The sequence below is a fragment of the Nematostella vectensis genome, chromosome 9, assembly GCF_932526225.1.
Source record: "Nematostella vectensis chromosome 9, jaNemVect1.1, whole genome shotgun sequence".
Lineage (NCBI taxonomy): Eukaryota > Metazoa > Cnidaria > Anthozoa > Actiniaria > Edwardsiidae > Nematostella > Nematostella vectensis.
This window is the reverse complement of record NC_064042.1, coordinates 1844925-1868105: the sequence shown is the minus strand read 5'-3', so window position 1 is coordinate 1868105 and position 23181 is coordinate 1844925. Positions and strand designations below refer to the sequence as shown.

The 23181-nt window shown below is 39.4% G+C and overlaps 1 protein-coding gene across 2 annotated transcripts; it reads left to right on the top strand.

The window, feature by feature from the left end:
• Positions 1-4657: 4657 nt before the first annotated feature.
• Positions 4658-23055, top strand: LOC5509962 (transmembrane 9 superfamily member 2). 2 transcript variants are annotated; one of them, XR_007313663.1, is made up of 21 exons: positions 4658-4976; positions 5707-5774; positions 6409-6466; positions 7143-7181; positions 7312-7439; positions 8331-8463; positions 8837-8964; positions 9542-9653; positions 10108-10187; positions 11061-11169; positions 11589-11721; positions 12092-12211; positions 15090-15147; positions 15789-15890; positions 16336-16393; positions 16734-16787; positions 17091-17188; positions 18022-18133; positions 19047-19218; positions 19670-21296; positions 21623-23055. XR_007313663.1 is itself a non-coding variant. In XM_001630376.3 (20 exons), exons 1-20 carry the CDS (start codon positions 4836-4838, stop codon positions 19735-19737), a joined length of 1971 nt encoding a protein of 656 aa, XP_001630426.1. In that variant the 5' UTR covers positions 4658-4835; the 3' UTR covers positions 19738-23055. The 2 variants fall into 2 exon arrangements, 1 of the variants encoding a protein (XP_001630426.1); XM_001630376.3 differs by having other exon boundaries at positions 19670-23055.
• The last annotated feature ends 126 nt before the right edge of the window (positions 23056-23181 follow it).

Below are 23181 nucleotides of genomic sequence, written 5' to 3'. Positions count from 1 at the left end.
TTTGTTGATAGCAAAATCCCGAGTGGCACTAAATTTGAAATACCCAAAGTCATGCAAGAATTTGTGCAAGGTTATCTTCTTCAACTACAAACGTGTAAAGCCACAGGTTTGGACGGTATAAGTGCTCGCCTTTTAAGGGCTGCAGCCCCAGCCATAGCTCCATCGTTGACTAAAATCATCAACCAAAGTATAAAAACTGGACGATTCCCTGCGCGCTGGAAAGAGGCGAAAGTCTGTCCAATATATAAAGCTGGAGACGGCCTGAGTGTTGATAACTACCGGCCCATCAGTATTTTACCTGCCCTGTCCAAAGTTATTGAAAGACACATACACGTTTGCTTATATGAATACATAAACAGCCACAAGCTAATAAGTAGTAACAGTCAGGTTTCCGTCCCTACACTCGTGCGATACTGCCCTAGTAAAGTTGATTGATTATCTTATTGGAAATATGGATCAGGGACTAATATCTGGCTTGAACCTTATAGACTACCGAAAGGCGTTTGATTTAGTAGACTATGACACGCTTATTAAGAAGCTCTCCATATACGGTGTCTCTGGAAAGTCACTAAATTGGTTCAAGTCTTATCTAGAAGACCGAAAACAGAAAGTCACAATAAGTGGTCAGCTATCAGATTCGCAGCCCATTACTGCAGGCGTTCCCCAGAGCTCGATTTTAGGTCCCTTAATGTTTATCCTGTTTATTAATGACTTACCACTTGAAGTCTCCAACAGCGCACTCGAGATATATGCAGATGATACAACACAAGTCGCAAGTGGAAGTAGCGTTAGTGAGGTTGAGTCTATTCTTACTAAAGAGCTAAAAAAAGGTTAATGGATGGGCGAATGAAAACAAAATGGTTTTGAACCAAAGCAAAACCAAATCAATGCTTATCTGTAGCAAGTCAAAAGTGCGCAAATTGGCAGGAAAGGATTTGACAGTCAGCACAGAAAATGGCCAGATTGAATGTGTCAATGAAGTTAAACTGCTTGGCATAAGATTAGACAACTCCTTCACCTGGGACAACCATCTCAAGTACATTCACAATAAGATCTACAAGCGACTAGGCTTGTTAAAAAGGACAAAGAAATTCCTGTCACTTAAAGCAAGAACCCTGTTCTACCATTCGCTTATACAGCCAATATTAGACTATGGTGCTAATGTCTCGGGCTCGACCAAATAGCAACACATCGACGATATGGTCAAGTTCCAGAAACGATGTGCGCGGGTTATCCTCGATAAGAAATGGGATGCACCTTCAAAACCACTTTTTGAAGAACTAAATATTGTCCCCTTCGACAAAAGAATAATCTACCTACAACTTGTTTTGCTCTTTAAGGCAATGAACAATATGACCCCATGCTATTTCAGAGATATGTTCGTTAAGTGTAGTGATGTACATAACAAGAACACTAAAAATGCAGAAAACCATAACTTAGTACTTCCAAAGGCTCGGACTACATTAGCAAAAACAGCTTTAAGTTTGTAGCAGCTAAAAGGTGGAATGCATTGCCACTAGAAATCAAAGAAGCCAAGTCAATCACCGCCTTCTCCGCAAAACTAAGAGAATACATCACAACTCTGTAAATAAGTTTATAAATCAGCAAAGGATTGTTATTGTAAATAGTTTCGTCAAAGATTTTGCTGTAAACAGATTTTTAAATAGCTTTTATTTATTTTGTTTCTGTTGAGGGCCATGAGTACATTATCATTGTGATATTAAGTGAATCCCTAATTAAAAAAAGGCATCTAAACAGCGAAGGCGCGAAGCGTGCAAACCAATATATGGCAATTCCTTTGTGTAATTTGTGCCTCACGACGGATGTAGCTAATAGCGACCAAAGATTTGTCTTGGGGGGTTAAGGGAAGTCTCTCTTCCAAAAAAGTAAGCGAGTATATTTGCCGTCTGCGCTTTAGGAAACTTAAGCGACGAAGACAATTGCTTCAAGAACTGAAAACCATCGAAGACCTCTTTCAAAATAAATATAGCGATAATCAGAAGATTATTATAAGAAACTTATAAGACACCAACGAAATCACAGGGAAAGTCATCATCCTCAAGACCAGAAGTACTCGCTTCTACTCCTGTGCGCAATCGGTCCAACAACCGAAATGGCCAGTCAGCCCTGCAACTCCAGCTCCTGTTGCAACTCCAGCTCCTTTTGCAACTCCAGCTCCTGTTGCAACTACAACTCCTAGTACAAATGCAGCTACCGCTGCTGCAAATCCTCCGAGTCCTCGAAACCCACATGTGGCTGTAATTGTTCGAGTTAAATGGCCCTCGTTGGACAAAGAGAGAAAAATTCCAGAGGACCTCGAATCATTAGGCAAGATGCTCGTCCGCGGAACGTATACTCGCTTACTCTTGTGGAAGAAAGACTTTTCAGCTCAAAGACTACATCGAACTTCCCTTTACCCCCGATGACAAATCTTTGGTCGCTATTAGCTACATCCGTGAGGCACAAATTACACGAAGGAATTGCCATATATTGGTTTGCACGCTTCGCGCTTTCGCTGTCAAACTCACGTGCGAAATCATAACATTGACCAACCGCGTGGCTCGTTACATTTGAACCAGACGACACGACAGCCAATCAGAAATCGCTTCACTCCGGCGGTTGGTGCGCGGGGGGTCTAAACAAGCTTTCTGTCGGTAATTCGCAGACGGTAATAACAGTCTCAGATAATAAAAAAGACACAAGCTATTCGGATCGCATTTGCTTGAAGAACAACTCTCCTCGATTACTGGAAGAAATGTATCACAACAAGATGGTTTTACGGACTTTATTTGTACATTTTGCAAGCCAAGGATCTACGACATTCCCTCTGTAAGCTTAAACTTCGGTGCAAAGTAATAGCTTCACTGCCGAATGACTCGAACACGATCCCCGCTTTTCCCTTGACTAGAATGTCAGTGTCCTTTGGGTTGGAAATATCGGCGGTACGTTAAGTACGTACAAAAGCTGTTCTGGCTTCCATGAAGACACTCTAAACGTGTTTTTTTACCGCTGAAATTATGTCGGGAATTAGCCGTTCGAATAAAAAGTTGTTCACGCAAGACGCCATATTTGATTGTTTCTGTATTGTGCCCCCCCAATACTTTCTTATGTTTCTGTATTGTGCCCCCCAATACTTTCTTATGTTTCTGTATTGTGCCCCCCCCAATACTTTCTTATGTTTCTGTATTGTGCCCTCCCAATACTTTCTTATGGTTTTGTATTGTGCCCCCCCCACAATACTTTCTCATGTTTCTGTATTGTGCCCCCCCCAATACTTTCTTATGATTCTGTATTGTGCCCCCCCAATACTTTCTTATGTTTCTGTATTGTGCCCTCCCAATACTTTCTTATGTTTCTGTATTGTGCCCCCCCCCAATACTTTCTTATGTTTCTGTATTGTGCCCCCCCAATACTTTCTTATGTTTTTGTATTGTGCCCCCCCCCCAATACTTTCTTATGTTTCTGTATTGTGCCCCCCAATACTTTCATATGTTTCTGTATTGTGCCCCCCCCCAATACTTTCTTATGTTTCTGTATTGTGCCCCCCAATACTTTCTTATGTTTCTGTATTGTGCCCCCCCAATACTTTCTCATGTTTCTGTATTGTGCCCCCCCCCCCCAATACTTTCTTATGTTTCTGTATTGTGCCCCCCCCAATATTTTCTAAATGTTTCTGCATCGTGCCCCCCAGATACTTTCTTAATGTTTCTGTATTGTGCCCCCCCAATACTTTCTTATGTTTCTGTATTGTGCCCCCCCCAATACTTTCTTATGTTTCTGTATTGTGCCCCCCCAATACTTTCATATGTTTCTGTATTGTGCCCTCCCAATACTTTCTTATGTTTCTGTATTGTTCCCCCCCAATACTTTCTTATGTTTCTGTATTGTGCCCCCCAATACTTTCTTATGTTTCTGTATTGTCCCCCCCAACACTTTCTTATGTTTCTGTATTGTGCCCCCCCCAATACTTTCTTAACGTTTCTGTATTGTGCCCCCCCCAATACTTTCTTATGTTTCTGTATTTTGCACCCCCCCCCAATACTTTCTTATGTTTCTGTATTGTGCCCCCCCCCAATACTTTCTTATGTTTCTGTATTGTGCCCCCCCCCCCCCCATCTTAATCTTACCTTACGTGGTCTACTAAGGGTCTGCTATTTCAGAACTACAAAAATCAATGATCGTGGGAGCCTTGCTTCATAATCGTGATTTTTTTTTTTAGTAAAAGCGTTGTCGCCTTCATGCAAACATACAAGGCCCGGTCCGATCAGATTTGATTAATATTGTATAAATACTGATAAACGGTAAACTGTTTTTTTTTTTTAGTGAAAGCGTTGTAAATGGCCTGAAAACGGATGTTTATTTTAAGGGGCGTAGCCAGGGCGTGGCCTACGGGCCCCCCTTTTAGCAAATACCTTGAAAGTCCCTTTCGGGCCCCCTCCTGCTACTCCGCTGTGTTTAGGATTTGGTAAAAGTTTTTCATACCTGTTTCTATAACCATTGCTTTGAACTTGAAAGCCATGTGTATATTATATTTCCATAGATATTTAATTCAGTCTATCTATCTAGTTGAACAGGTTTGGATGGCATGTCCACGCAGTTTTTTCGCGGGCTCGCTGTGGTAGTGCAAGTTCGTATGACGTGTCGAGTTATGCGCGACACGATAACATGTTGACACATTACTGCGCAAGGTGGTCGCTACGTTCAACTTAGAACTCGAAACCCTCTAAAAAGCGGGATATATTTAAACCTTCCCATCTCTTCAAAGTCAAAACATAAGCCTTTCATTGATTTGGTGTTCTCGATCAGGCTAGCTATCGGTCGTTGTTTGTCAGGATATGGTCCTAAGAAGAGAATTCGGCCTTTTACTGGCCGCCATTTTGGCTGTTTGTTTGCTACCTGGTTGTAGTGCGTTCTATCTGCCCGGTTTAGCTCCGGTCTCTTATTGCGAATCATCTAAAGAACAAGATGGATGCAAGGTAAGGAAAATTATGCCTGTATACCTTATTAAATGTATAGCTAAATAAAAAAATTATGTCTCATATTTCAAAAGAGAACGAGTTATGGCACTTTCAATTCGTCAATTTCATTTCTGTCACAATGTTATGTCAGTTAATAATTTTGTTATAAAGATCTATTTTCTGTTTGATTATATTTCTTGTTTCAGTTTGGCTTATATTTTACCTTTATCTTTGCCTTGTGATTTACTAGAGGTTTTTCAGAGGAAAGTGTATCACCCCCGTAAGTTTAGTGACATAGCATGATGCACTGGAACTAAAAAAAAACCTCCCCTTTTCTTAGTTCATGTTTAATAACTTACTTAATAAAACATCTTTAAGCTCAAAGGTACTTGTAGTATAGAAACACATACTTCTTTTTTTCTGTGAATTCTGTACACTTCGAAATCGCTTCTTAAGAAGTTTGTAAAAGTTCTCTGTATTTGTGATGTTGGATTTGGACTGGATGGATTTGTCTGACACCTTCTCCCTACTCAGCCCCATTTAGTAACTATAATGTTTCTAGATACAAAACTTATATATATGGAATATGGGAGTAGCAAAATGTCACCATTTTGTTGCCGTGGTTTTATGATATCACTTTCAAATATTTCCTTTCTTTTGAAAGACATTAAATGTGATGCCATTAGTTTTGTCTTTTGATCAATTGAATGATGATTCAATTAGTGATCAGATTTGTTTTGTTTTTCAGGCACAAATAAATCTGTATGTGAATCGCTTGGATTCTGTGGACTCAGTCATCCCATATGAATATTCCAGGTTTGGAATGTGCTATTTTTTAAATCTAAAATATGCATGTTTAAAACATACACCAAAGCGAAAGGCATGTCACACTGGCTGAATGCAGTATTTTTTATCTGGCTTTAAACTGTTTTCCAGCCAGTGAAATTTGCCGACAGACAGTGTTTAGGGAGAACCCTAACAAAGCACATTTTGTATGTCAGTAGAAAGCAGTGTATTATCTAAATAAGAATTACTGGTGGTGCATTGAAAAACTCCCAAATCACAGTCTACTCTGTCATAACACTTAATGGAAATTACCATTACCGACATGGCTGTGCCTTTTTTCTTAGTCTGTCTCGTGCCAGCCCCCCTCACAGTATTTTGAGGCCTTTTAGGGTGTAGGCCCCTCACCCTTTTATATGGATCAACAGGCCTTCTTAAATGATGCATTTTTTTTCAGCAAATTATGCACAATTCTTTTCTTCAAATTATGCTTAGACATTGGCATATACATTTTGGTGTATGAAAAGACTAGCCTTTTTTTATTGGTGTTATGCTTTTTTTTAAGTCATGTGGTACTGTACATTTTGTTTTCCTTGTTACTGTGTTTTCGTGATCCATCCAAAGATAATTGAAATAGCTAATTTCTTTTAATTTGTTTCACTTGCAGCTTTGATTTCTGTTTGGCTAAAGACTCCAAGTCGTCACCATCCGAAAATCTTGGCCAGGTGGGGTATTTGAAGCATACATACATGCTATCTTGGCCAGGTGGGGTATTTGAAGCATACATACATGCTATCTTGGCCAGGTGGGTATTTGAAGCATACATACATGTTATCTTGGCCAGGTGGTGTATTTGAAGCATACATACATGCTATCAGATGGACATGAACTTATATTGCCAACAAGCGAGGCCAGGTGGGGTATTTGAAGCATACATACATGCTATCTTGGCCAGGTGGGGTATTTGAAGCATACATACATGCTATCTTGGCCAGGTGGGGTATTTGAAGCATACATACATGCTATCAGATGGACATGAACTTATATTGCCAACAAGCGAGGCAAGAAATGCTTGCATTTGAAGCATACAGCTATCATATTGACATGAACTTATCCAGCCAACAAGCGAGGCAAAGAAATGCTTGCATTTGAAGCATACATGCTATCAGATTGACATTAACTTATCTTGCCAACCAGCAAGGCCAAAAAATGCTGATAAGCCACATCAGAGCACATCGGAATCCATATATAAAGTATAAAGTTTGCACCACTCTGTACTGTGAGTCTCACATGCTAACCTTTTTAAAACTTTGTAATGGTGGCCATGGAAGCACCACACTATAAAATAACATACATACCAGTAAACAGTTTTGTTTACGTGCTTTACTTGTTTCTCCATAGGTTGTGTTTGGTGAGAGAATACGCCCGTCTGCATACAATGTGAGTTTTGTAACACTACTAACTCTTCTCAATTTGCCATTTATGCTAAAACTCGAGTAAGTTGGCATGTTGGTGATAGCATTACCTTTGCTATTTTTTCTCTATCTGTAATGATTTGGTTTATCCACAGTTGTCATTCAAGAAAGAAGTGAAATGTGAGACTTTGTGTACAAAGACATATGACACTTCAAAGAATGAAGACAATAAAAAGTTGGATTTCCTACGTAGTGGCATTGCTCTCAACTACCAGAACCACTGGTAAGAATAGAATCTTCTCTAGTCAGGGTGTGAGATGGAGCCTTATCAAGACATTTGTTGTTGCCTCTCTGTAAAAAACTGGCATTCATGTCAAATGCCCACCAAGTATAGTAACCTTGTACTAATACTATACATAATTTTTAAGAATCAGATTTGCCATTTTTGGGGAAAATGATAACCAAATGGCCTACTGTATAAAAGGGCCCTGAGGATATCCCTAAATTTTTTTGCATAAAAAATGTGTGCTTGGATTTTTCAAGCATGCTTGCTTGTTTGGTTTACTGCAGCTCTCTATATATACAAAAGAATCCTAGGTTCCCTCATAAAAATTTGGGTTGCCTGCAAATGGATGCATTTGGTGGCCTTACTTTATATTGGTCCCCCAAGTGTTAGGCTAGTCCTGCAAAAACAGTAGCAGTATTTCAACAGCGCTACAGTAGTAAAACCTCAACACAATATAACACATTTAGAGTGCACAAATTTCTGCCTTACACTCAGCCAAAAGCAAGGCACAAAAATACAACCATATAAAGCAATGCATAGAAAACAACCATATAAAACAATGCATAGAAAACATAGCACTCTGCAAAATACACAAAACTAAACATGGTTTGCAAATCCTGTACAAACATAATGTAGAATGAGCATCACAAAAAAGGACAAATTAAAGATGACACTAAATACTGCACAAAACCAAAATTGTTCAAACATGCAAAAACATTAACCCTCAGAGAAAAAAATTCCCTGTCAGTTGAGAGATCCAAGTCTGATACCATATACTGTTTCTAAATTCTTAAGGCACCATAATTTCAACCTGGAAACAAACACAAATCTAGCCAGCGGCCAGCCAATATTTTGCATGCTGAACATTGATGTTTGTGATGTATGTAGGATTGTTGATAACATGCCAGTTACCTGGTGCTACGATGTGACTGATGAAGAGAGGAAGTACTGCTCCACTGGCTTTCCTATTGGATGCTTTGTGACAGCTGACGGACAGGCCAGAGATGCATGTGTTACAAGTGTAAGTATCATTCAATATGAAATATAAGCTATGGCAACAAGCTATCATAGCCCTCCCAGTAAGCAGTAAAAGGAAACTTGCAATTTTTAGTTTCAAATACCTTTGTAATAGCTAAGTTTCTAGGAGTCTTTCTTACAATGGTTGAATATTGATGAAAACTATTAACCTGGTTGTGAAATTAACATTCTTACGTAGGCCTAAAACAAATCCTATACGTGCAATCTCCAGTCCGGTTTTTGTTTGAGAGTTTATCTGATTCACCCTCCCCAAAATGAGTACAACTTGATACAGCTGTAATAATTTTAGTCTTATCTTTAGTTTTAATGGGCTCAAAGTTTTTTTTTTATTTGCCAAGACTGTTTTTTTTCCTTAGACCAAGTTTAGCACTGCCGACACCCACTACGTGTTCAACCATGTTGATATAACCATCACCTACCACAGTGGCAAAGGAGAAGAATGGATTGGGGCGCGCCTGCTGTCTGCGAAGCTGGTACCAAGAAGGTTAGTGACATCTCCTGAAAAATACAAAGTGAAAGCTGAACAGAGGGCTGGATACATGGAACCCCCTACCTTGCAACAGCAGGCAACAATAGAAATTCAAAGAGCCAGACTTGAAACACACTCTTTCTGATACAGGAACCTTGTGTTGTAAAACCATTGTTCTTTCATAGCTAAGACAAAGACCAGGTCTTATCATTGCTACTGTAACTATAAAAAGTAAATTTTATTAAAACTTGTGAAACATTGAGCCTTTAGCATAATAAAAGCATTTTTAACAATGTTCTTCTTGCCGTTGCTGTAGTACCCGTTCCTATGAGTCATAACCTGAGTAAAAGTAGCAAATTATGAAATGAAATTGTTCTAAATAATATTGTGTTCTAGCATACAAAAGGAAAAAAATAATTAGCCTTCTGTCTATTCAGAATAGCAAATGTTTCTGATACTTTTGATATTTTTAAGTACAGAAGCATATTAGCAAATGATTTGATAGTTTTGATATTATTTTTCTTACATAAGCAGTTGGTTTTTTTATCATTGCTGCAATTACTATATTTCTTTATGATGTTTCTTTTTTCAGCTTGAAGCATGAGAAAGCTTCTGATTGTGGGGCAAACCAAGATGTCCTAGGCATCCCGGCAAAGTTGTCATCCACTCTCAAGATAACATACACCTACTCTGTCACCTATGTTGTAAGTCGCATCATTATGCCATTTAGAGTCTCTGTTATTTGTGTCAGGGTTTGTGCAGATCAAAGTCTTGAAAACCTTAGTACCTTATTTTAGAAGGTCCTCGAAATTCTAATGAATTTTTCTACTGCTGTAGCTACCGGATAATTCAAATAGAATATTGGAGATAAATCCATGTGCATCAAAGACCCGGGGAAATAGCAGCCCAAAAATATCGCCAGAGGAAGTGGGGGTGGGGGGATGGGGAGGGGCATATTTAGAAAATTGGGCATAGCTACATCCCTACCGGTCACGTCTTTGTAGTTTTTAAAACATTTGGGTAAAGCTGCTTCCCCCCTCCATCCCAAATAGGGGGCATGAGTTCCCCCTGCTGCAATAGTTCTGTGAACCACACCATCCATTATCTCTCATATACTGTACTGTATGTTATTGTTAATTGTTGGTATATTGTTTGTAGGAAAATAACAGCCTTAAATGGGCATCACGCTGGGATTACATTCTGGACTCAATGCCCCACACAAAGATCCAGTGGTTCAGGTAAATTCAGTCATAGTTTATCATGAAGTCACACTGACAGTATTGTTCCTGTCTGATTAAGTGTAATCACAAGCAATCACAGGTTACCATGAAGTTACACAGTATTGTTCCTGTCTGAGTAAGTGTGATCACAGGTTACCATGAAGTTACACAGTATTGTTCCTGTCTGATTAAGTGTAATCACAGGTTACCATGAAGTTACACAGTATTGTTCCTGTCTGATTAAGTGTAATCACAAGCAATCACAGGTTACCATGAAGTTACACAGTATTGTTCCTGTCTGATTAAGTGTAATCACAAGCAATCACAGGTTACCATGAAGTTACACAGTATTGTTCCTGTTTGAGTAAGTGTAATCACAGGTTACCATGAAGTTACACAGTATTGTTCCTGTCTGAGTAAGTGTGATCACAGGTTACCATGAAGTTACACAGTATTGTTCCTGTCTGATTAAGTGTAATCACAAGCAATCACAGGTTACCATGAAGTTACACAGTATTGTTCCTGTCCGAGTAAGTGTGATCACAGGCAATCACAGGTTACCATGAAGTTACACAGTATTGTTCCTGACTGAGTAAGTGTAATCACAGGCAATCACAGGTTACCATGAAGTTACACAGTATTGTTCCTGGCTGAGTAAGTGTAACCATGCTGAATCTAGGTGCAGAATGTTAAAAAAACATTCAGTCTGTACTGTATTTCTTACTGTTCCTTTCTGTGTTGTAATGATAAGCAATCACCCCTTATTATGAAGTTACATAGTTCTGTTCCTATCTGGTTGTGTGTTATTTATTTGTATTCTCAGCATTATGAACTCATTCATCATATTGTTCTGTTTCTCTCTGAGTGTGTGTTATTTGCTTGTATTCACAGTATCATGAACTCATTCATCATCGTTCTCTTCCTGTCTGGTATGGTTGCAATGATCATGTTGAGAACCCTTCACAAGGACATCGCCCGCTACAACCAGATGGACTCTGGGGTAAGGGTCATGATAAGGTGGATGGATTAATGGATTGATACAGTAGAAAGACAGATAGACAAGCAGACAGACAGAGCATAGTTTTGATAAAAAGGACAGACAAATTCTCAAGTTATTTGCTAAACTAGTAGGCACACAACATGTAGCGCACAACATGAAGCATGCAACATGCTTTCTGAATGTTTTTCCCAATAGTGCCACAGCCAAAAAATGTAGTGCGCCAAGTACTGTATCCTAGCATGAAACACAAAAATGTTTCAAGAAACATTCATGTCACGACTTTGTCACTACAACAGGATTTGGTGCATGCTTCAGAGTTTTTCTAGGGGGCCAAACAAAGAAACACAACAGGCAAGACATGTCCAGTAGTTTAGCCAGGCCTTTCACCATGTGCTGTTTCTGATTCTTTCTATGAACAGGAGGATGCACAGGAAGAGTTTGGATGGAAGCTGGTGCATGGAGATGTGTTCCGTTCCCCAAGGAAGGGGATGCTTCTCTCTATTCTTCTTGGTTCTGGAACTCAGATTTTGATCATGACATTTGTCACCCTTGGTGAGGATCCTAAAAAGTGCCACAAAAAACTTGTGTTCTTATTGCATTTTCGTGCATTTTGTAAGAGTGCTCGTTTACACAGAATGTATATGTTTTACTTAATATGTTTGCTTTATCATTGTTTTTTTTTTCATGTAATCATTATTTGCCTTTTCTAACACTGTGAATCATTCTTCTGTCTTGTACTTGTGGCGTTTTCTTGATTATATCAGTTGATATATGATCACTGATCACTCTTGCGTTTTTCTTTCATTTTTTTCTAAAGAGCACCACTTTACTAAAATGCTCTTGTTTGTGTTTTCGCTTGCCTTGGATCTACGTAAGGTATTGGTTTCCTGTCCCCTGCTAAACAGTCTGATTTGTGTTTTAGTTTTTGCTTGCCTTGGATTCTTGTCGCCTGCTAACCGTGGAGCGCTGATGACTTGTTCCCTTGTGCTCTTTGTCTGCTTGGGTTCCCCTGCTGGTTACGTATCCGCCAGGCTGTATAAAAGTAAGTGGTATGATAAAAAGTATACTGTAAATAGTGGTCTGCTTGTGCATTCTGAAAACAAGTCAATAGAGCGTTGATATTTTTATGTGGAATGCTTCAAAGCATCAGCAAAAGCATTCAATGTACATGTATTTCTAGAGAGGATATAGTCCAGCAGATATGTGCAGATTTTACCTTGAATTGCGCACTTTTTGCTAAAGTTATCAATTTTAGCATAGGAATAGTTTTCAATACCCTTTACAAGATAGGCTATAGAGCCAAGCTGAGTTTGGCTTTAATTTCTGATTAATAATGAATATTGATTTGGCCGCCATTTTGAACCGGAAGTAAACAAACTTTTTCCAAAAAAATAAACTCACACATTTTAAGAAAGTTTACTCATAGACAAATAAAATATAAGTCAAAAAATGCATCTAAACAAAAGAGTTCTTAAAGTAACCAGAATGTTTTTCATTTTTGTAACTTTTACGGTGACAGCGATTTTGAACTGGAAGTAGTCAAGAATAAATACTGGCACGCTTGTTTCACTTTGCGTCTTTAAACAAAAATAAAGAAAATACTTGTTTCTGGAGTAGTTTAGGGTCATCTTTTCAAGATAAGCTATTGAGCCAAAAGAAAATCTGATTTAATCACGGATTATCTTGGAATATTAAAATGGCCGTTAATTTTATCCGAAAAGTGAAAAGTCACGCGTCAGTATTCACTATTTTCGAAAGTCGTCAAATGATATAAAAGACACATATAGCCAGCCCAAGTATACCAAACATTCACGCTCAATAGCTGGATCAAGAGAAAAGAAAGAAGACAAAAGCAACTTCTTATGTGACAAGCCTGGTTGGGGATTCCAAGAACAACGGGTGCAGGCTGCTCCACCAATTGACTTCAGCGTCTGTAAACATGAATGTGTGCAAGTGCTATGAGATGAACAGTTTCTAACAGTAGGAACTGTTAATCTGGTGGCCTCGGGTGTGCGCTTATCACTCTTCTTGCCTTTCTTCCTTATTCTACAGTAGAGTCAAAGGAGTATCTCGCCATCTGGAATTTCACGCATTTACGGGCGTGATACTGTATGATGTTGTGCGGGTAGTGGGAAAAGACAGTACTTGCTGTATTCCCTGAAGCCACAGATGGTCTTCGACAGCTAGCCTTCAGGTCAGTTAAGATAAAAGACAGAATGTTTGGCAACACTTGAGCGCATTTCACTGCTTCTATACGACCAAACAAGTACAGAGAATCGGAAGTAGATGAGGCAAGAATGTGGCTCTTGTGAAGAAAGGAAAAGCATTTGATGTCATTCTACCGACGAGGCAGCTATCATACAACACACCAAGAAAGCTGCCTTTCAAGCAGGCCATTGTTGGGGGCAAGCACTCCTCCCTGTCTCAATACTTCCGTTTTTTAGCACAATGGACAACAGTTGCCATAGCCGCTTTGGACAAACGCTACTAGAGCATTTCAAGGCGTGCCAAGAAGCCAAAAACTATAAGATGAGAAACCAAGAGCTAAGATGCAAGATAGGCTGCCCAGCATGCTGCACTTGCACGAAAGCCAGCTTGAAATGTTCAGCCCTTTGCAGCTCCAAAGAATTGTTTAACAAAGCTGTAAGATATCTGAACTGCATTAAGTAAAGAAAACACTTCTCATCGGAGTTTGTTATTACGTTAGACTGACGTATTATAAACCACACTCTTTTTGTTTTATAAGAAACTATTTTTTAAGAACGTCCAGCCTGACTGAGATTTCACTAATTTTTAACAAAATGCTGAGGCTCACATAGCAAGAAAACATTTTCTTTATATTAAATTGGTGCATTTATCATTTGTGCAATTATATTTAAAAAATGCTTCCTTGCTTATTTGTATATGCATTAAGCTGGTTTGATTAGAGTGTGCAGAAACAGGTTTGGAAACCTACTTCCAGTTTAAAAAAAGGTAAAATTAACAGCAGAAACCTAATCAGTTTTGCCTTTTATTTACAACGTAAAAGTATTTAATGGATTTTCTGAATATTTTAGTCGTAGACTTTTAAACAAGGTTTGCATCTCTATGCTTTCAAAAATGCCAAATTTTATCTCCAGTGCAAAATGGCTGCTATTATAATAAGCCATATAAGTGATAAAAGCCGATTTTATGTTGGCTCCATCACCTTTAAAGTTCCAAAAATAACAAATTTGCGGTTATTTTGAAAAATCTTGGGTTTAAATACATTCTTTGGCTTTCATATTAGTTGTCTAATGGAAAACAGTATCAAAATGTGCAAGTTTATTTATTTTTTATAAAAAGGTAGTTTACTTTCGGTTCAAAATGGCAGCCAAATCAATACTCCTCATTAATTAGAAATTAAAGCTTGGCTCTATAGTCTATCTTGAAAAGGGTATTAAAAACTACCACTATGCTAAAATTGGTAGCTTTAGCAAAAAGTGCACAATCCAAACACATATCCGCCGGAATAATGGCCAAACTGCCTAATGTAGCATAAGGATTTATGATATTAGCATCGGGATACAACAAATTTGACTACCATAATTACTTGAATAAGTGCAGGTTGGGAGTGGGGGGTGGGGGAGTGTATTTTATGTCCCAGGTGAGGTTTTCATTCAGGTGAGGCGCTTACGATGGAGGCCCCTTTGTATTACAAAATTTGTTCTATTTCTATATAAAATTTGGTTCTCAACGACATGCAAGAAGTAAAATATCATCTCGGAACCATAGCAAACAAAATGCTATTTTTACTCCCCTCCAATGTTCTTTTACCTTTTAATCATTTGATTCTATACAAGGGGAGACAGTAATTCATATTTTTCCTCTTAGACACTTATTTAGGGCACTTATTCAAGCAATATGACACGCATTGACTAATCTTATGTGTCTGTTTTAAGTGTTTGGAGGCGAGCGCTGGAAGACAAATGTTATTCTGTCTTCATTCTTTGTACCTGGGTAAGTAACTATACTCTATATTACTGAACTTAATGAATTCATCTACCATAGTTAAGCAGTTACCTTATTACACTTATTTTCTCATGATTTTTTTATGATACCACTATTTTTGTAAAAAAAAAAAACAATAACAAAAGAAAGAAAACAGGTTACTTTTTACCCCTTTACTTCCATGCATTCCCCATAACTATACTTCAGAATGTTATTCAACTATTTCTTATGGCACTCCATGCTGATGGATGACTACTCCATGCACCTGTACATAAAAGAGTGGACTTCCTCGTCATGATAACTTCGATGATAAAGATGGATCAATCGCCTAATTTTGGCCCTTCCAACTTTTATGACACTTTATTTTTATGTCACTTTATTTTTATTTTGGGAGATTTTCATGTCACTTTTATTACACATTTATTTATTTTGAAAATTGTGAAATTAAAATGATGTGGAAATAAAGTTGATGCAAAAGTTAATAATAAGGTACAGTATTTTCATATTCACTATTTACGCAATACCTGCCTTTACAGTGTGGTCATTTGTGTATTATGCGTACACATCTCCATAATTTAGCAGTTGTAGTCTTTTTGCGAGTGTGTGCTTACACACAATCCCCTTAATTCTTCTTGAACTACTTTTCGTAGGTTTGTGTTTGGCATCTTCTTCCTGTTGAATCTAGTGCTGTGGGCGGAGGGCTCATCTGCTGCTATCCCATTCACCACGCTCCTGGCCTTGTTAGCACTATGGTAAGAGTAAATCCATCACAATCAAGCAAAGTGTATGATAACATCCTAGCGTTTACCAAAAAATAGAGAATTTTAATATACTTGCATCTTATAGTTATCCTCTATATATATTCCCCAACAATTGTTATATCCTCTATACTGTATATCTTGTTATATTCTCTATGATATCTTCCCCAACAATTCTGGTGCAAGGTAAGTTCCATCGCCTTGCACCAACATTGCCAAATGTATTGATGGCCTCTCTAAACTGATTGACCACAAGACAAAGGGCATGCTGGTGAACTACAGTTTGTCACATCATCTCCTAGCAATACCGGCATTGTTTGCCACGGGGTTAACAGGAGGAGTCTATATTTGCCTAACCACCCCATGTTTGAAATGCTCATGTTTACACACCACATGTTTACACCAAGAAAGAGCAAAAAGTATTTTTTATTTTTTACAGGTTTTGTATTTCTGTTCCTCTTACCTTCCTTGGAGCATACCTTGGATTCAAAAAGAAGGTATTTGAATCATAAAGAGATCATTGTCATCTACATTAAATTGATTGATAAGGGTCTAACCAAAAGAAAATCACGCATGATTAAAAAAAAGTGTGTCAAATCCAGTGAAATATTCAAATAATAAAGGTGAAAAAGCATGCACATCATGCAGACCAGATAACAAAGCAAGCACGACTTTAACTCCCCCCCCCCCCCCCCATCTCTTTTCTTTCTGGCCTGTCCCTTGCACCTTTCGACAGACTAAAAGATCAATTATGAAAAAAGATTATACTATTAGAGTAACAAATTTCTTATCTTTTATTGTCAGCTCACATCTTCAATGTATATGTTCTCCTTTCAGCCAATTGAACAGCCAGTGCGTACGAACCAGATTCCTAGGCAGATTCCTGAACAGGTACATAGATCATTGGACCACTCTGTGCACTTCCCGAACATGTAGACTATACAGATTCGAAGATTTAGGAAAGGAACCGCCCTTGGATGTCTTTGCCTTCCTAATGCTTTGTTTGTTCGTAACGTGCAGCTGAACTTATACCTTGGTTGTCTTTGCTTTAGTTTCGTAATGCTTTGTATGTTTGTGACCTAATATACCTTGGTTTTCTTTGCTTTAGTTCCCTAATGCTTTGTCTGTCTGACCTTGTATACCTTGGTTGTCTTTGCTTTAGTTCCCTAATGCTTTGTTTTTTGTGACATGCAGAGTATCTACACAAGAGCTCTACCTGGCATCATCATGGGTGGAGTTCTGCCTTTTGGTTGCATCTTTATTCAACTTTTCTTCATTCTAAATAGCATCTGGTAAGGACTGCTCTGTATATATTATAATTAAAACGAGGATGCAAGTCAAATGCCTTCATGCAGCGATTATTTATTTATTTATTTTTTGCTCAAGTTAAAAGAGCCTCTTCAAGCCGTCATTTTTGTAATATTTTGAATTTCGAAAATGGAGTTTGTTTAGATTATTTCGAAATTTCTAATCACGCTGCCATTTTATGCCCACGCTCAATGTCGAGTCAAAGTATCCATTTCTATCGGCTTTTTCAACCAAGAAACCAATATTTTTTTTTAATAAAGTAATGTCAAGAACGTATCAGACTTCATTGGTAGATTGGTATTTTGAAGTTTCCTTACGAATAAACAGTTGTATTTTCAATAAAAAAGGAGTGATTGATTGACATTCTTTAAGGAAAGCAATAACAAAGGTGTGACTGGCTTAGGTTCTTTAATTTCCCTAAATCTTTATTGCGTGACACCATGTGGTATGACGTTTATTGTGTCTAAAATACCCTAAGGTGCTACCATACAATCGTAGTCCGATCGCTCTAGGAGGCCGCCATCTTACTCGCTCCCAGTCCCTCTGCTACTACAGGTAGCCCAATACTACAGACACATGTTTTTCTTAGGCTATGAAAGCCTATGCAAATAAATAAATAATAATTTCAGTGAATGTTCTCTTGAATCACAGTGAAATCTCCGCCCGTTCTACAATAAAAACGGCCTCACTATAAAGTGTGATGCAGAAAAAGTTGTATTTATTTGAATGATAAGATTTAAAAAAATCAAAAGCAAAAACGAAATAGCATTTTCACGCAAGTCGGGCAAACACTAAGAACTGTGTGTTTCTTGTGCAGGTCTCACCAGATATACTATATGTTCGGCTTCCTGTTCGTGGTGTGCGCCATCTTGGTACTGACGGTCACGGAGACTACCGTGCTCCTCTGTTACTTCCACCTTTGTGCTGAGGTAAGCACTACGCAAGATACAAGCATAGTGGAGTCGACAAGATCAATCGAGAAACTTTTTTATACTTTTTCTATGCTTTCTTTGAAAATCTTCTAAAAAACGTAATAGTGCAACGCGCACTACCGTATCTACCAGACAAAATTTTAGAAAGGTTGGCCAATTTGCATGCGAGGACTAGATTGAACTTTATAGAATTTGGGATTTTATCTTGTTATGAAGCATTTCTTTGCCACGCTGGTTGGCTAGTGTCGCTGCTACCAATCAGACAGCACGCTTCTCGCATTCTACTTCACAAAACTGTTTTTATGAGAGTGGCGGGAAAGCTCAGTGGTACGAGCTTCGCCTTTCAAGCATGGCCGGGGTTCGAACCCAGGTCACATCAACTTGGGATTTTTTCAGAGGTTAAATAAACCTGGCTCTCTACATTGGGGACTGTGCATCCCTCGTCTTCTCGGATAAGGACGTTAAGCCGGAGGTCCCGTCCCTCACCGCACATCATTAACCTGTATTGGGGGACGTAAAAGAACCGCTGGGGACGCTGGCCCGTGGTACCATCTTCAGTGACAATGCTTACACACTTAGCAAAACTCATGATTGTAAACTGCGTGGAGAAGTCCGTAAATGCACACTGACGAGTAAAGTCAGTCACATGTGAAGCGCATTTCATCATTTCGTATGTTAAAGTGCGCTATACAAATGCCACTGACGAGTTAAGTCAGTCACATGTGAAGCGCATTTGATCATTTCGTATGTTAAAGTGCGCTATACATATGCCAAACATTACATTACATTTAGGTGGCCACGCTAGGGCTTGTCGTACCGTAATCACTTATTGGGTGTAGGGGAACCTTTGATAAGCATGGCATAGCATGTATGATTTTTTAAAAAGGTGCCTCTTGTCGTCTGTCTGTAGGATTACCATTGGTGGTGGCGTTCGTTCCTGACTGGTGGCTGCACTGCCTTTTATTTCTTTCTCTATTGCATCCACTTTTTCTACACCAAGCTGACCATCTCGGGGACAGCGAGTACCGTGTTGTACTTTGGTTATACACTCATCATGGTGTGGCTGTTCTTCTTATTTACTGGTAAGATACACATAATACACATCCTACACATTACACACTTCACCATCATGGTGTGGCTGTTCTTATTTACTGGTAAGATACACACAATACACATCTTACACAATACACACTACACCATCATGGTGTGACAATTTTTGTTATTCACTGGTAAGATACACATATTACACTTAATCTACACATACACATTACACACTTCACCATTATATGGTGTGGCTGATCTTATTTATTTTATATTTTTTTATTTACTGGTAAGATACACACAATACACATTACACATTCTACATAACACCATCATGGTGTGGCTGTCTTATTTTTTACTGGTAAGATACACAAAATACACATTACACACTACGTCACTATTGTGTATGTAGCGGTCCTCTCCTTTCTACAGATAGGTGTGTGTTATGAACTCGATGCTTATAGTCATTAATCTGCCCTACATCTCTTTCAGGTACTGTTGGGTTCTTCTCCTGCTTCTTCTTCATCCGTAAAATTTACAGTATCGTCAAGGTCGACTGAACAGACTGCTGAACACAAGGAGTTACAGCAAGTTGGATACGTTGAATAGCTCCTTTATGGAAAAAGCGCGAAATACAGTTTTTACTGTGAGAAAAAAACGAGGGTGTATTTTAATTTTGTTAAATTTAGGGCAAGTGTAATCCTTTGTTGGGATTTTTCCGGCTAATGGGAGGGGATGGCTTATTTGTGCGTGATTTCCAGCCATATTCATAGGTGACTTCAATTTAGAAAATCTCTTACAGTGGAACCTGGATTTTACGATGGGAGAAAGGAAATGTATCGTAAAATCGGCGCACAGAAAAAATATGTGGTGAACGCCTTTCCCTTTCTCCGCCGGATTGTTTCTTATTCATATTTTCACGTGAGCAGAGTTCAGCCGTAAAATATTGGGTAATGTAAGCGATTGTGGAAAAAGTGTTTATTGTACCCTTCAATCAAGACCACTCGTTTCGATGCGTTTACTCGTTTTTCGCGACGAGTTTCAGCAGGGAGCGCGGAAATTACCGAGTAAACGCGTGCAAGCAGGCTTGGAATGGCCAACAGTACGGGACTTGCGCTAAGAGATCACGTGACTGGGTGGCAAACGAGCGCGCTGTCAGGCTTTTATCGGCGAAATAGCCTAACTGTAGGCTTTGATAGTTTTTCCGGCACGAAAACCGAAAACACGGCGTTTGCATACCACGGCCGCCATCTTGGATAATGCGCTCCACAGGAGTATGTTTAAGCAAAATGCGCGGGGCATTTTTTTTTCTCCCCCTCCCCCTGCGGAGCGCATTATCCAAGATGGCGGCCGTGGAATGCGAACTCCGAGTTTTCGTGCTGGAAAAACTATCAGAGCCTACAGGTAGGCTAGCGGCAAAATAACAGCAATAAAAAGTAACTTATTTAGCAGTTACGAAAAAAGAAAGGGTTTAGTTTTAGTAAAATATTCAGAAAGGGTTTAGTTTTATTAAAATATTTAAATTTTTCGTCGTTCTCTGGTGTGACTTTAGCTGTCATTTCTGTGATTGTTTTGAATTTGTCAGAAAGGTCACGTGATCTCTTAGCGCAAGTCCCCCATTGAGCTGGATTGGGCCTGCGTTGCTGACGTATTCGATGTTGTGAAATATTAGAGACCACTGTAACGGTTCTTGTGAAACATTGCGAATATTTAAAGGAACCAATTTTTTAGGCCATGACAGTAACGATCTGCATGCTTTTTCAAAATATTAGGAGTTAAATGGTATGTGTTTGCTATTCACTTGCGCAAGTAACGTAAATTTGCAAAGTTTAAAAAATTTCTTTAGAGACCTTGAATCTGACGAATTATGTGATGACTTTTTAACAAATGAGATATACATTCACAAGCGTGAATAGTATTTTTTTTTTCCAAAATGTTAAGTCAGTATATAGAATAAATCCCAAAACAGTATCACGAAAGTCGGATCTAGGGTCTTAACTGTTGTCACAAAGCACCGTTTATATTCAAGTATGTTTGAACTATATTGTATTTAATACACCTTGGATGGTTTATGTATAACTTTTAAGTTAAAAGTACTTTATACCGGCTGTCTATCAAGGTGCTTAGCTAGTACGAATGCAAGGCACTAAGAGAGGGGTCCTGTCTATCAAGGTGCTTAGCTAGTACGAATGCAAGGCACTAAGGGAGGGGTTCTGTCTATCAAGGTGCTTAGCTAGTACGAATGCAAGGCACTAAGGGAGGGGTTCTGTCTATCAAGGTGCTTAGCTAGTACGAATGCAAGGCACTAAGGGAGGGGTCCTGTCTATCAAGGTGCTTAGCTAGTACGAATGCAAGGCACTAAGAGAGGGGTTCTGTCTATCGAGGAGCTTAGCTAGTACGAATGCAAGGCACTAAGGGAGATCGGGAGGGGTCCTGTCTATCAAGGTGCTTAGCTAGTACGAATGCAAGGCACTAAGGGAGATCGGGAGGGGTTCTGTCTATCAAGGTGCTTAGCTAGTACGAATGCAAGGCACTAAGGGAGATCGGGAGGGGTCCTGTCTATCAAGGTGCTTAGCTAGTACGAATGCAAGGCACTAAGAGAGGGGTCCTGTCTATCAAGGTGCTTAGCTAGTACGAATGCAAGGCACTAAGGGAGGGGTTCTGTCTATCGAGGAGCTTAGCTAGTACGAATGCAAGGCACTAAGAGAGGGGTTCTGTCTATCAAGGTGCTTAGCTAGTACGAATGCAAGGCACTAAGGGAGGGGTTCTGTCTATCAAGGTGCTTAGCTAGTACGAATGCAAGGCACTAAGGGAGGGGTCCTGTCTATCAAGGTGCTTAGCTAGTACGAATGCAAGGCACTAAGGGAGGGGTCCTGTCTATCAAGGTGCTTAGCTAGTACGAATGCAAGGCACTAAGGGAGGGGTCCTGTCTATCAAGGTGCTTAGCTAGTACGAATGCAAGGCACTAAGGGAGGGGTTCTGTCTATCGAGGTGCTTAGCTAGTACGAATGCAAGGCACTAAGGGAGGGGTTCTGTCTATCAAGGTGCTTAGCTAGTACGAATGCAAGGCACTAAGGGAGGGGTTCTGTCTATCAAGGTGCTTAGCTAGTACGAATGCAAGGCACTAAGGGAGGGGTCCTGTCTATCAAGGTGCTTAGCTAGTACGAATGCAAGGCACTAAGGGAGGGGTCCTGTCTATCAAGGTGCTTAGCTAGTACGAATGCAAGGCACTAAGGGAGGGGTCCTGTCTATCAAGGTGCTTAGCTAGTACAAATGCAAGGCACTAAGAGAAAGGGTTCCGGTGGTCCTTTACGCATAGCTTTATCTTAACTAGAATCTCGTAGTAACTAGTGAGGTGCGTAGGTGCCCTCGTAACCCACGGGGCAATATATAGAAACATTTATCCATGGTATTACTTTCATGGACCGAGAACACGTCTCAGATACAGACAGCCAAACGATAGCAGAGCTCAAGCTACGTTTGAAAACTAGTTACGTTTTAGAAACGGTATCTTAGAGGCGCGTACTATTAGGGGCCGGGTGCGCAGTCATAGGTATTACATGAAAAAAGGATAGTATTTGACAATAAGGAGGAACAAGCGGGATGCGCACGCACCCCTATATGTACGCGCCTTTATTACTACTTGTGCAAAAGAACCGTCCCAGAAACGCACTGGTTTAACCGAAAACGCTCTTCTTCGTATGGTTTACCTGATAGGAATGGATGGTAAGGTTGATCCGCCTTACATTCACTCTTATTTGGAAAGGCATCTCAAAGGCTCCGAGTTTTCGACTCCTAAATTGAGTAGCATTTTCGCAGTGGGTTATTAATACCATGTCAAGGACTTAAATTGTTGAATAAAGCACACTGAATTAAAAGCCGTACTTCGGTTTCTATTGTCAAGGGCGACGACGCAAGAGAATTTTAAAGCTATAAGTGGCTTGAGGATACTGATAAATCATAATTTCTCCAGATCTGCACACTCGAGAATCCACCCGGTGTAT

What these genes read in the sequence shown, in the direction of transcription:
- LOC5509962 (XM_001630376.3), top strand. Translation starts at nt 4,836, where the DNA reads ATGGTCCTAAGAAGAGAATTCGGCCTTTTACTGGCCGCCATTTTGGCT. An exon ending in ATCCCATATGAATATTCCAG is followed by an intron (nt 5,775 to 6,408) that starts GTTTGGAATGTG and finishes TTTCACTTGCAG; the next exon opens with CTTTGATTTCTGTTTGGCTA. An exon ending in ACCTTGGATTCAAAAAGAAG is followed by an intron (nt 16,394 to 16,733) that starts GTATTTGAATCA and finishes TTCTCCTTTCAG; the next exon opens with CCAATTGAACAGCCAGTGCG.